We start from the raw sequence: 12,197 nt of genomic DNA, 5'->3' as shown, positions 1-12,197 counted from the left end.
TCACTCCAATGAGCCTTCTGGCTGATGCGTCTGCCTTGGTCAGTCATACAAGTAACTCCAATAAACAAGTTAGTTCAACAGCCTTGTCTTGGGAGGAATTGTGTCTGTAGTCTGAGCTGAATTTTGTTTCTAATGTTTGGTAAGCCTGAACTTTGGTAAGTTCAGCTTCAGCTTCTGTGGGTAATTTTCTTGTTGCAGCCTTCACAGTCCTAATCCCCTCTTGGCTGAGGTCAAGGGTGCATCTCTATAGACCTTGAACATTATGCTTGGGTTAAGTGTACTGTTGGTCAACCTCAAGCTTGGTCATGTCTGCAGAATCTTCACCCAAAGCAAAAACAACCAAGGCTCATCTTACAGATCCAAATGCTCCTTTTCCAAATACCACTAGCTGAAAACAGATATGTGTAGAACACCCACCCAACACAGTACTATTCAGCCATTAAAAGAACAGACCATAAATATCACTATGAAATGGGTGAGACTAAAGTCATCATGCTAAAAAAAACTACGTGTCACACACTTGTAAAGGCAAGAATTAGTTTACGGCTAGTAAACTAATTTAGGGCTCTGGTGTCTGAAAACAAAAATGATGGAGGGGTAAAGTCTATAAGACATAGTGTTTCTCTGGGGGGGGGTAATAAATTCTAAAATTCACCATTAGTGATGGTGCATATTCACAAACATGTTACCACTACACACTTCTATACCTCAAATGAATCCTGTGAATTCTGACAAAACACAGATGCTTAGAGAGCACAACTTTATAACTCTATAGTCCCCCTTTTTGTCACTGCTACTAATACTGGGCCACAGTAACAGTGAGTCTTCCATATATTATCGATAAGCTTAGTTATTGCTACCTAGATAGTGCAGGACCTAGTTGACTCAGTGTTCATGGTGACCTATGCTTTCTATTTTTGTGACTCTTGACATTGTCACTCCATACAGGAGGGTGTGCTGTGGTGGGAGCTTTGAGGGTCACAGATGCTGGAGAGGTGGCCTTTGGTCATGTAGTTGGACATTCTTGGGAGGCAGATGGAGGTGGGATCTCCTCTGTCTGCTGTCTCTATAGGCCAGTGGCTTCTCTAGCTCACCTGGCTGTCATCCTCCTCTCTCTTTCCAAGTGTACAGTGTCACCATGCTGGCTAGTTTTATGTCACTGTGACTCAACCTGTAGTCATGGATTGAGGGCCTCTCAGTTGAGAAAATTCCCCCATCAGACTGGGTTGTGTGCAGACTGGGTCTATGTGACATTTTCCTGGTTGATGACTGGTGGGATGGCCCAGCCTACTATGACCATTACCCTGCCTGGGCAGGTAGTTCTGAATGGTCTAAGAAAACAAGCTGAGATATTCATGGAAAGCGAGCCAGTGGACAGCGCTCCTCCATGGTCCGTGCATCAACTCCCGACTTTCCTGAAGAATGGACTCTAAGCTACAAGGTGAGATAAACCCTATCTTCCTCCTGTTGCTTTTGGTCATGCTGCTACAGTAATAAATACCCTGAGATAGTCACCATTAACAAACCACACTTCAATTGCATTGTAAGATATCCTTCCCTGTACCAGTTATAAGCCAGTAAGAAAGCAAGACAGGAGAGCAGCGTTTTATGCTTTCTGATTAGATCAAGTCCCGTTTACTTTTTTTTTTTTTTTGTCAAAAAAAAAAAAAAAAAAAAAAAAAAGGACAGAAAGCCGTGAAGTGGGACAAGGCATGCTTGTTTGTACTTTTATGCCTTCTGCGAGGGCCTGCGCTGGAAACTAGTGGTAGTTCTGAGCCAGGTGGAGCCCCTCTGAGCCTCTGGCGAGCCCCTGGTGGGCGGTCTCCCATGCTGCCCACGTGCCCCACGGCTGCCAACGGTCTTGAGCTCGGCTGAGCTTCCTGCACTTGGACCCAACCATGCCTCTGCTCTTCATACTCGCCGAGCTTGCCATGCTGTTAGCCCGCCTAGGTAAGCCCCTGGGAGCCCTTTTGCTTTCCCATAGCTGAGAAAGGATAGCACAGGCTTCCCAGATTCCTGATGATGACAGTCCTCCATTTTGCTCCACTCCAGTCCCAATCCTAGCCTGGGCTAGGTGAACACAGGGTAATCAAGGTGGCATCTGCTCTGTCTTTGTGCCTGGACCAACAGCAGGAAAAACGACTGGTCTTCTGAGGTCAGGGCGTATTGGGACACGAGGTGCAAGTGCCTGTTACCAATGCCCTCTGCTTGCTCCCCAGAGCCCTGAGAGACCCCCGCCTCAGCATGCTTCTGAGGAGCAGCAAGGCTGCTGGGCTAAACAGCAGCCATAAATTTTGTCTTTAAATTTTTATCGGAAGTCCTGTATCGAGGAAGGGAGTTCATTTGCCATCAGGGCCCCCGGCGAACTCAGGAACATTGATCGTTTGGCACGGGACTATCATGGACTCAGGAAATAAACCAAAGAAAATCAAAAACCCCAAACAACAAAATACACGTTCTTGCTGCAGATTCGGAAGGAATATGCCTGCATATCACAGTACCACAGAAGACAGAGCCACAGCCACGCAAGGGCGGAGATTCAGAAGGGAAGGTTAGTCTTCAGAGCTGTTTCTTACACCCTATTCACAGCTGAGGGCGACCTTCTGCTGACCTCCAGAACACCCCTAGGTTGTGGTCACTTCAAAGAACACCCTTTTCTTTCTTTCTTTGAAGCTCTCACCCCACCAATGTCTCGCGTGCCAGATCCCCTTTCTCATTAAAAGTCTTTTTTTGTTCTTTAAGTGAAATATTGAACATTTCTCAGTAATCATTTTGGTAGGAAAAAAATTAATATAAAAAAGATTAACATAAAACCTACAAGACAAGGACCCGATGTACAAATTAAAGGCTTTGCTAGTAGAGAAATTGGTTTGCAGTAAAATTTAGAGCATGGAAAATTAGACAAATGTCAGCATAAGCTAAATTAAGTTAGAGGAAGGTATATATATATATATATGTATGTGTGTGTGTGTGTGTGTGTGTGTGTGTGACTATATATAACTATATACACACATATACTTAACTACAGTTTGACATTTTTAAGTTTAGAATTATGTATTCCTTTGTTTTGATTTTTTAAAAATATAATCATTGGGGCTCGAAAGATTGTTCAGTGGTTAAGAGTACTGACTATCTTCCAGATAGCTCTCTGGTTCAATTCCCAGCACCCATGTGGCAGTTTATAACTGTCTGTAGCTCCAGTTCCAGGGTGTCTGATACCTTCCCATGCACTGATGATGTGTCTTGCACTCACAGTACATGCAGGCAAAACACCCCTACACATAAAATAAAAATATCATAATTTAAAATTTAGTTATGTCACCCTGTGTGTGTGTGTGTGTATGTGAGCGTGTGCATGTGCATGTGCGTGTGTGCATGCATGCATGCATGTATGCATGCGTGCATGCTAGGGTCTGTGTGAAGGTCAGACAACAATCTGGGGGAATGGGTTCTCTTCTCTTTCCATGCCAGTTCTAAAAACAGAGACCTTAAATTGCCATGCTTGGAAGTAGGCACCTTTACCCACTAAGCCATCTGATGGTAGAATCTTCATTTGAAAATGACTTTTAAAACTCTACTGAGGTATTCTAGATGGTGAAAGTGCACACATTCAATGTGTGCACACATCAAACATACATTTTGATGAGCTTTGGCACATGTACACATCTGTAATGTCATTAAGGCAATCGACACACTAAAGAGACAATGTTTTCTCAACTTTCTTTATGTGCTTTGGTGCTTTTATTTTTGGCAAGACCATAAAAAAAAGCTCTACATGCTTTAACAACTATTCAACTGCTGTTTATACAGTATTTCTCCAGAGCGTGCGCGCGCGCGCGCACACACACACACACACACACACACACACACACACACACACACACACATACCACCTTTTATTTTCCCATTAAACCATCAGTACATGATTTAGTTTTCATATCTTGGCAATTGTGAATCATTGGTAATGGATATTGAGCAGTAGATAAGCTTGCATAGACCTGATTTCCCTTCTTCTAGATATATAATGATATGTTGAAGTGAGGGATACGTGATAATTCTGTTTGAATACTTTTGAGGAATCTCTACACTGTTTTCCATGGAGGCTGCACATCATTCTCACCCCTAGTGTGTTAGTAGTCAATTTTGTTACATCGTTACCAACACTCATTATCTGTGGTCTTTCAGGTAGCAATAGCTATTTCGAGAGGCAAAGGTAATGACTTACGTGGTTTTGGTCTTTTACCATGAACAGTGCTGCTAAGTAGTTTTATGTCTACTGAGCCTATTGTCATTCTTAATGTGTATATACAATTTCCCAGTGTCATTTATTGAAAGATTTGTCCCTTTTCTAATGAGTTTTCATAGCACTTTTATAAAACAAAACAAAGAAAAAAAACCAGGTGGCTGTTAATGTGAGTTTATATCTAAATTTTCTGTTGTTATGTTGGCCTACGTGTCTGTTTTCTCTTTCAGTGCCATGCTGTTTTGATTATTAAGGTTTTGTTGAATATTTTGAAGTCAGTTATATGACTTTCTTCTTCTTTTTGGTTCAGGTTGCTTTGACTATTAAAAATTACATTTAGGTTGCATGCTCATTTTAGAATTCTTTTTTTCCCAGAGTTTGTGAAAGATATCATTGACATTTCAAAAGGGCCTGAAGATCATTTTTGCCAGTTTAGACAACTTTTGTTGTACACAAAAGTTTTATATGTCAAAATTAAACTTGTAAACAATTTTAATGGTTAAAGTTTATAAGTACAGATTTTTTAAAAGTACAGATATTATTAAATAATAATAGTAATGACTCTAGAAGCTTTAAGAATCATCAAAGCAAAACAATGCTGTTGTATAGTTAAGTATCACCCAGCCTTGTAAAGCATCTGAAAGCTTAATCTTCAATCTTTTAAAATCATGTGTTCAGTTACATTATTATAAGGATTATAAGATGGTCCCAATAGTTGGTGATTGATATCTCTTTTTGTTTCTTACAATTTTTAACTAGTTTTATTTTAGGTGCATTGGGGCTTTGCCTGCATGTATGTCTGTGTGAGGGACTCAAACCCCTTGGAGCCAGAGTTACAGACAGTTGTGAGTTACCGTGTGTGTGTTTGTGTGTGTGTGTGTGTGTGTGTGTGTGTGTGTGTGTGTATGTGTGTGTGTGTGTGTGTGCTGAGAATTGAACCCACATCCTCTGGAAGAGCAGTCAGTGTTCTTAACCACTGAGCCATCTCTCCAGCCCAAGGCTAATTTCTATACCCAGCCCTGGCTCATATCTTGAATTTTAACTTCAAGTTCAGGTTCCTGTTGGACATCAGAGTTACCTAAGTCCATCCAGAGAGTTAATTTCTCACTGTTACACACTTCCCACAATATTTTCTTTTTTAAAACAACATTTTTATTATTTTTTGAGAATTTCTTACATACCCCACCCACCTACCCACCCAATCCTTCCATAGTTATCTTCTCTACTGTCCCTCCCATTCCCACTGGACTTGTAGGTTTCTTCTTTTTTTTTTTTTTTTTCTATCTCTATTGAATCCAATTTGGTTTTGCTCAGGTAAACTTGGAAGCTGGGACCTGATCTACTGTGTGGTCAACTTATCAGGGGGTCACATCATTAAAATAAATTGACTCTTCCTCTTCTAGCAGGTACCAAATGTCAAGTGTCAGCTAGTGGTAAGATTTCATGGCGACTTCCTTGATATGGTAGGATCTATCTATCATCTATCTGTCTCTCTGTCTATCTATCCATCTATCTATCTATCTATCTATCTATCTATCTATCTATCTATCTATCTATCTATCCATGTATCTATCATTCTCTCTGTCTTTATTCCTTTCCTTTTCCATTCTCTCCATCCATCCCTTCCTTTCCTCCTCCTCTTTCTCTTTTTCTCCTCTTCCCCTTCCTCTTCTTCTTCCTCTTCCTTTTCTTTTGCTAGACTAGAGTGCAGGTCTTGTGCATGGTTTTACAGTAGCTGTGAGTTTGTATTTGCAACTACCCTGTTGTAGCTGACAAGCACTGTTTCCTAGATGCTATCGACTCCCCTGGCTCTTGCACACTTTCCAGCCCCTCTTTTGTGAAGACCCCTGCACCTCAGCAGAGGGAGGTGACATGTATGCTCCATTTAGGGCTGGGTACTGCACAGTCTCTTATTCTCTCCATGTTGATCACTTGAGGATGTCTATGTTAGTTGTTCTCTACTGCAAGGAGACCCTTCTCTGATGAGGACTGAGAGATGCTTTGGTCTATAGGTATAGGGTGAGTCATCAGGAATTATTTTAATACTATGTCCATTTAGTACAACACTGCTTCTTCTGATCCATGAGCATGGAATGCCTGGCCATTTATTTATTCTCGTCAAACATTTTATCAAAGCATTATAACTTTTGCTCCTTCATCCCATTGATTAAATCTTTCTGGGATATTTTAATTTTTTATAGGTGTCATAAATGGGACGCCTTCTTTCATTCCATTTAAGATAATCATCATCTGTATAGCAATGCTTTATAATTTTCTATGTTACTGTATTCCAAAAAAGTTTAAGTTCATGTAGTTTTTTTCTACCAGACTTTTAAAATTGAATCTTTTACTGCTATCTGTATATATAGTCATGACTTTTATGATTAATAAACATTTGCTTTCTTTTCCAATTTTGATTATCTGTATTTTTTTCTCTCTTTGGTCATGACTTCAAATACTTAATAAAAATAACAACAAATGTAGCCATCTTTATCTTGTTCCAGACCTTACAGATAAAACTTTAAAGGTTCCACAGTTAACACAAAGCACTCGGTTGGATTATTATATATACCCCTTTGCATGTCCTTACTATGTTGATGTCTTTCTCTATGTCTGTTCTGTTTGTCATGAAGGATACTGACTTTTGCCACATGCCTTTTCTATACTTATTGATGTGATGAAGTATTTATATCTGCCATTGCGCCCTGTCCCATTTATTGATTTATGTATATTGACCTATTCTTGCATTAACTGGGATAAATCACATCTGCTTATAACAAATAATATTTTTTGCTGTGTGGCTGGGCATGCCTCACCAACATATTTTAGGATTTCTGCATGTATGTTCATTCTAAGTTTTGCCTGGCAATACTCTATCTATGTTTCTCACTGTCTGTTGTCTGGTTTGTTATTTGTGGTTACTCTCAGTTTGACAATATCTTTGGAAACATCCACCCCTCTTTATAAGAAGAATTTCTATTAATGTTGCACATCTGTGAAGCATTTGATCTGGGACTTTTGATCTTCTTGTGGGACAGATGTTATGACAGTTCAGGTATTTCAAAATCTTTTGGTAAGGATATGCTTAGCTTTGTGAGAGATTACCAAACTAGGGCTAGTGAAATGGTGATGCAGTTTAATGAAAATATCACTTATATTCTAAGAGACTAGAATTTTTGATGGACTTGAAGGCTGAGTTAGTCATACACTCTGAGGTCACTTAAGAACTACCCTGACAGCCTACTGTGCACTCAGCCTGTTTATTTCTCCTGCTTTTAAGAGAGTACTGCAACAATCAATTAACCATACTCGCCTTGAGTTTCCCATGAAATCAGCTTTTACTGCCTAAATTAATGCATAGCTGTAATCTCTCTCATGCCCTTGACTCAGAACAATGTGTGTCTGTGTGCATATTCGTGTGTGTGTGCATGTGTGTGCATGCATGCATATATGTGCATATGTGTATGATGAGTGCATGTGTATGCATGAGGTGTGTGTATGTGTGCATATATGTGTGCATATGTGTGTGTGTGTAATAAAGTAATCTTATATGACAAATATCCACCATGGGGGCTGCTTGGTAATGGTATGTTTGCATTACTGTTTGTCATCTAACTCAGTTGGGGTTCAGTCAGAGTCAGTAACTCAATCCCTTGTGAAACTCTTAAATATTACTGTAATATAATCCCTCATTCCTTCCCATGCTGTGCTTTACTCTGTTGTTTAATAAATGTTATTTCCAACATTAATGGATGGTTTTTGTTGTCCAGGGTCACTTTTGTCCTATTTTCTGATGCCAGAAAATGATGATGAAAAGACACATGCATACAAAAGTGTTCTTCCTTCCCTGGGTCAGGGACACGGCACTTCTACAAAACACTCCCAAACCTAAGACCCAATGAACACTGCAGAAGAGGGGACAGAAAGATTGTAAGAACCCGAGGATCAGGAACTTGTGGAGCTCTTAAGTGATATATTATTACATAGCACATAAAATGATCTATTATTAACTCAGCTTTGACGGCTAGCAAAAATTCCAGTCTCTTCCAACATAAGAAATCTTTTCACAAAATGTATCACTGTAGTCTTGTCTCTTATTCTATTCCAGAACACTTTGTTGGGCCTGATGTTGTGCTTTGCATTGTGGTAAGGAGGCACAGGCATCAGTTTTATCTGAGGCCTAAGTCACAAGCAGTTGGTCTACATCTGTGTGCTCTTGAACTTCTGGGCATCTCCTACAAAATTCACAGGTTCTGGTAGTTCGGCTTATAATGAAATTAGTTGGTTTGGTGTCTCTCCTCCCTCTCCCTCTCCCTTTCTCCCTCTCCCCTCCCCCTCCCCCTCCCCCTCTCCCTCTTCCCCTTTCTTTCCTTCTCCCCCTTTCCTCCCCCTTTCCTTTCCTTCTTCTCCCCCCTTTCCTCTCTCCCCCTTCCTTCTTCCTCTCCCTCTCTCTTTCCCTCCTCTCTTCCCCTCTCCCCTCCCTCTCTCTCCCTCTCCCCTTCGCACCTTCCCTGCCCCCTCCCTCTCCCCATGTCCCCCTTCCTCCCTCTCCCTCTCATTGACCTGGCTGTCCTGGAATTCACTCTGTAGACCTGCCTCTGCCTCTGCATTGGATGCAAACATTGACTCTACAGTCATTCCGTTTTGTGTGACATGGAGGAGGGGGATGAACATTATTGTTACTCAGCTCCTGATATTTGGAAGCTCCACCCCTGGGCTATAGCATTGTCCATGGCTTCTTGTCTGTGTAGTCTCTTAGGCTTTTCCCCTCTTGTAGTTTTTCATGTTGAGTTATTATTATATGTATAATATAATTTGCATATATTTATAAATTGTTTATAAGTTCATTGAATTTGGTATGTAACATAGGCTCTCATTCATGCCTTATTTTTATTAAAATGTATGTTTTTCTAGACAAAATAAATTGATAGGATATTAATAATGCTAAAATTATATTTTAAAAATATATTCCTTTGCAAATATTTCAATCTACACACTAAATCACACTCTTCTGAATTCAACTAACTCTAAAATCTTACTAATTAACACATTAGGTCCTAAACAATATGCTTATTTTTAATGTTCTGAGATAGTTTTAATTCATAAGTGAAAAATCCTGTATTACATTGCAATCATCTGCTTTACTAAATCATTTGTCAATCTGCTCTATTGTAGGTGACTTATGTCATTACCATTGACGGGAAGCCCTATTCTCTTCATCTCAGGAAATAGTAAGATACAGCTTCTCTTTTGGCAAAAGTAAAAAGTCTGTCTTCAGGTTTTATTGTTTTAAACTTTGTATGTAATATTTAAACTCAGTAGTGCCATGTACTGGTCAGTCAACTTTTCAATTTAGGACCCATTTGATCCTGGATATTGATTGTGTCTGTAAGAACTTTGCATTTAAATGTCCAGATTTATATTTTTTAATTGAGAAATAAATAACATACTTGGAAATCTTCAATTACATATTCGCTCATACCCAAGCATGGTTGTGTCAATTTCGGAAATCAAATACAGTGAGAATCTACCTCTTTGCACCTGTCTGATCTGAAAATGTGCAATCAATCTTTTTTAAATTGGATATTATATTTACATTTCAGATTTTATCCCCTTACCCCATTCCCTCCACCACCCAGGAACCTCCTATCCCAGCCCCTCCTCCTGCTTCTATGAGGATGTGCCCCCACCTACCCCCCCACTCCCACTTCCCCACCCTCCATTTCACCCCCACTCAGTGTTCAGCTTTCATGGGACCAAGGATCTCCTCTCCCACCTATGCCCGACAAGGCCATCCTCCCCTACGTATACAGCTGGAGTCATGGGTCCCTCCCCAAGTGCTCCCAGGCTGGTGGTTTAGACCCTGGGGAGCTCTGGTTGGTTGGTATTGTTGCTCTCCTCATGGTGCCACATATCCTTTCACCTTCTTCAGTCTTCTCTGTAACTTCTCCATTGGGAAACCCATAATCAGTTCAATGGTTAGCTGTGAGCATCTGCCTCTGAATATGTCAAACTCTGGTAGACCTCTAAGGAGATAGCTATATCAGGCTCTTGTCAGCAATGTGCAATCAATCTTATCTCTAAGGTCTATTCAGCCAGCTCCTGTTGCAGCTCAGTCTTGTGGCTGTGAGTGTACTCACTGTGGTGGCTTGTAATTATATCTGTACGTGATTCCATTGCAATAGATGCATTGTCTACTCACTACTTACATCCTAATCAAATTTTTGTTACAATTCCTGGTGGGAAGTTGCTTGAAGTGAGCCTCTGATGCTGTTCCCACATCTACATTTCTCATAACCATTTTTGTAAATGGTAAGTCATTTCTTCCAATTTAAAAAAAAAAAAGAGAGAGAAAGAAAAAGAAAAAAGAAAAGAAAAGTAGAAAAATACTCCATGTGTTCGTCCTTGGCGTCTCTCTTGCTCCTGCCATCCTCTGGGTCCAGTGGGTGATTCAATCTCATGTGTTTACCCTTAAAGCATGTACACAATGTGCCACCACCATGGGTTCCATCCTCATTCAAGACTCCATCAGGGAGAGCCTGAGTGACAGTATTAACTTTCTAACTGGTCTTGGCCTCTGTGAATTTGCTATGTAGAGCACTGAGTTCAGCTCTTGTACTGGCTGGTTTTGTGTGTCAACTTGACACAAGTGCAGAAGTTACCACAGAGAAATGAGCCTTCCTTGAGGAAATGCCTCCATGAGATCCAGCTGTAAGGCATTTTCTCAATTAGTGATCAAGAGGGGAGAGCCCATTGTGGGTGGTGCCATCCCTGGGCTGATAGTCTTGGGTTCTATAAGAAAGCAAGCTGAGCAAGCCAGGGGAAGCAAGCCCATAAGTAACATCCCTCCATAGCCTCTGCATCAGCTCCTGCTTCCTGACCTGCTTGAGTTCCAGTCCTGACTTCCTTTGATGATGAATAACAATGTGGAAGTATAAGCTGAATAAGTTCTTTCCTCCCCAACTTGCTTCTGGGTCATGATGTATGGGGAGCCGACAGAAAGCGGCTATCATCTGTGCAACCATCTTGAGCCATATACCCTGACCAGAGACTTGATTACATTAGCCTACAACAGCTGAGCACACTCTGATAACATCTTGTTTTAGATACCCAGGATCTTCCCTTGGGTGTGTGAGACTTAAAGGTGTGTGACTTAAGGGCGTGACTTAAAGATCAGATTTAGAGACAAGACCTAAGGGCATGATTAAAGGTGTGACTTAGAGGCGTGGCTTAGAAGTGAGACATATAAAAGGTAAGAGGCAGAACAGAGAACCAGACACTTCAGAGAGAACAACTTGGAGTAGGAATTAGGCACTTGGAAGATTATTAGGTAGTAGGCACTTAGCACTTGGAGAAAGAACTTGGAACTTGGAGGCACTAGGGACTAAGAACTAGGGACTAGGAACTCAAGACTTGGACTTGGAGAGAAGAAGAGAGACTGAAGAATAAGCGGGATTGAATCACAATCTGTCTGGTCTCCATTCCTCAAGTCGGTCCTCACTCTCTCTTTTGCTGAACCCCGACCCGCAGACCTGAGCAGCTTGGAGTTGTATGAGCCAGAACAATTTAGCCCCCAAGGCTTTTGGCAGTGCAGGTTTCAACATTGACAGAATGGTCCGAGACATTTCTGGCCCCCAAACTCGGGGCAGCTCGGGCCACGACAATGATGTTTTGTGCAGGAATAGAAACCCTGGCTAAGACAGCTCTCTTAAAATGGTCTACTATTATCTTCATCTGTCCCAGCCCCTATTGGTTTTCTCCATTGGCAACATCATCTCAATGTCTTTTCTGTCACTCCATACTCTATTCCAGGCACAGAACCCATTGCTGTTTTTCATATATGCAAACACCATTTCTCGCTCAAGACTCTTTCTTTTTACCCAACCCTGTCTAAAAGTCCATATGGCTTGTTCTTTGTATCTCGTAGTCACCTATTCCATGAGCCTGGTTGTGT

At 41.0% G+C, this 12,197-nt stretch overlaps 1 protein-coding gene across 1 annotated transcript in view; it reads left to right on the top strand.

The window, feature by feature from the left end:
* The first annotated feature begins 1,866 nt into the window (after nucleotides 1-1,866).
* The window catches only part of Adam18 (ADAM metallopeptidase domain 18), a 63,313-nt gene continuing 52,982 nt past the window's right edge, over nucleotides 1,867-12,197 (top strand). The window contains exons 1-3 of the mRNA XM_034520456.2: nucleotides 1,867-1,950; nucleotides 2,469-2,551; nucleotides 9,419-9,474. Of these exons, the coding sequence (XP_034376347.1) occupies nucleotides 1,899-1,950; nucleotides 2,469-2,551; nucleotides 9,419-9,474 (191 nt within the window). The 5' untranslated portion in view covers nucleotides 1,867-1,898. The remainder of the gene's footprint in view (nucleotides 1,951-2,468; nucleotides 2,552-9,418; nucleotides 9,475-12,197) is intronic.

This window comes from Arvicanthis niloticus, chromosome 16, assembly GCF_011762505.2.
Source record: "Arvicanthis niloticus isolate mArvNil1 chromosome 16, mArvNil1.pat.X, whole genome shotgun sequence".
Taxonomy (NCBI): Eukaryota; Metazoa; Chordata; class Mammalia; order Rodentia; family Muridae; genus Arvicanthis; species Arvicanthis niloticus.
This window is presented reverse-complemented; position numbering and strand designations above follow the sequence as displayed.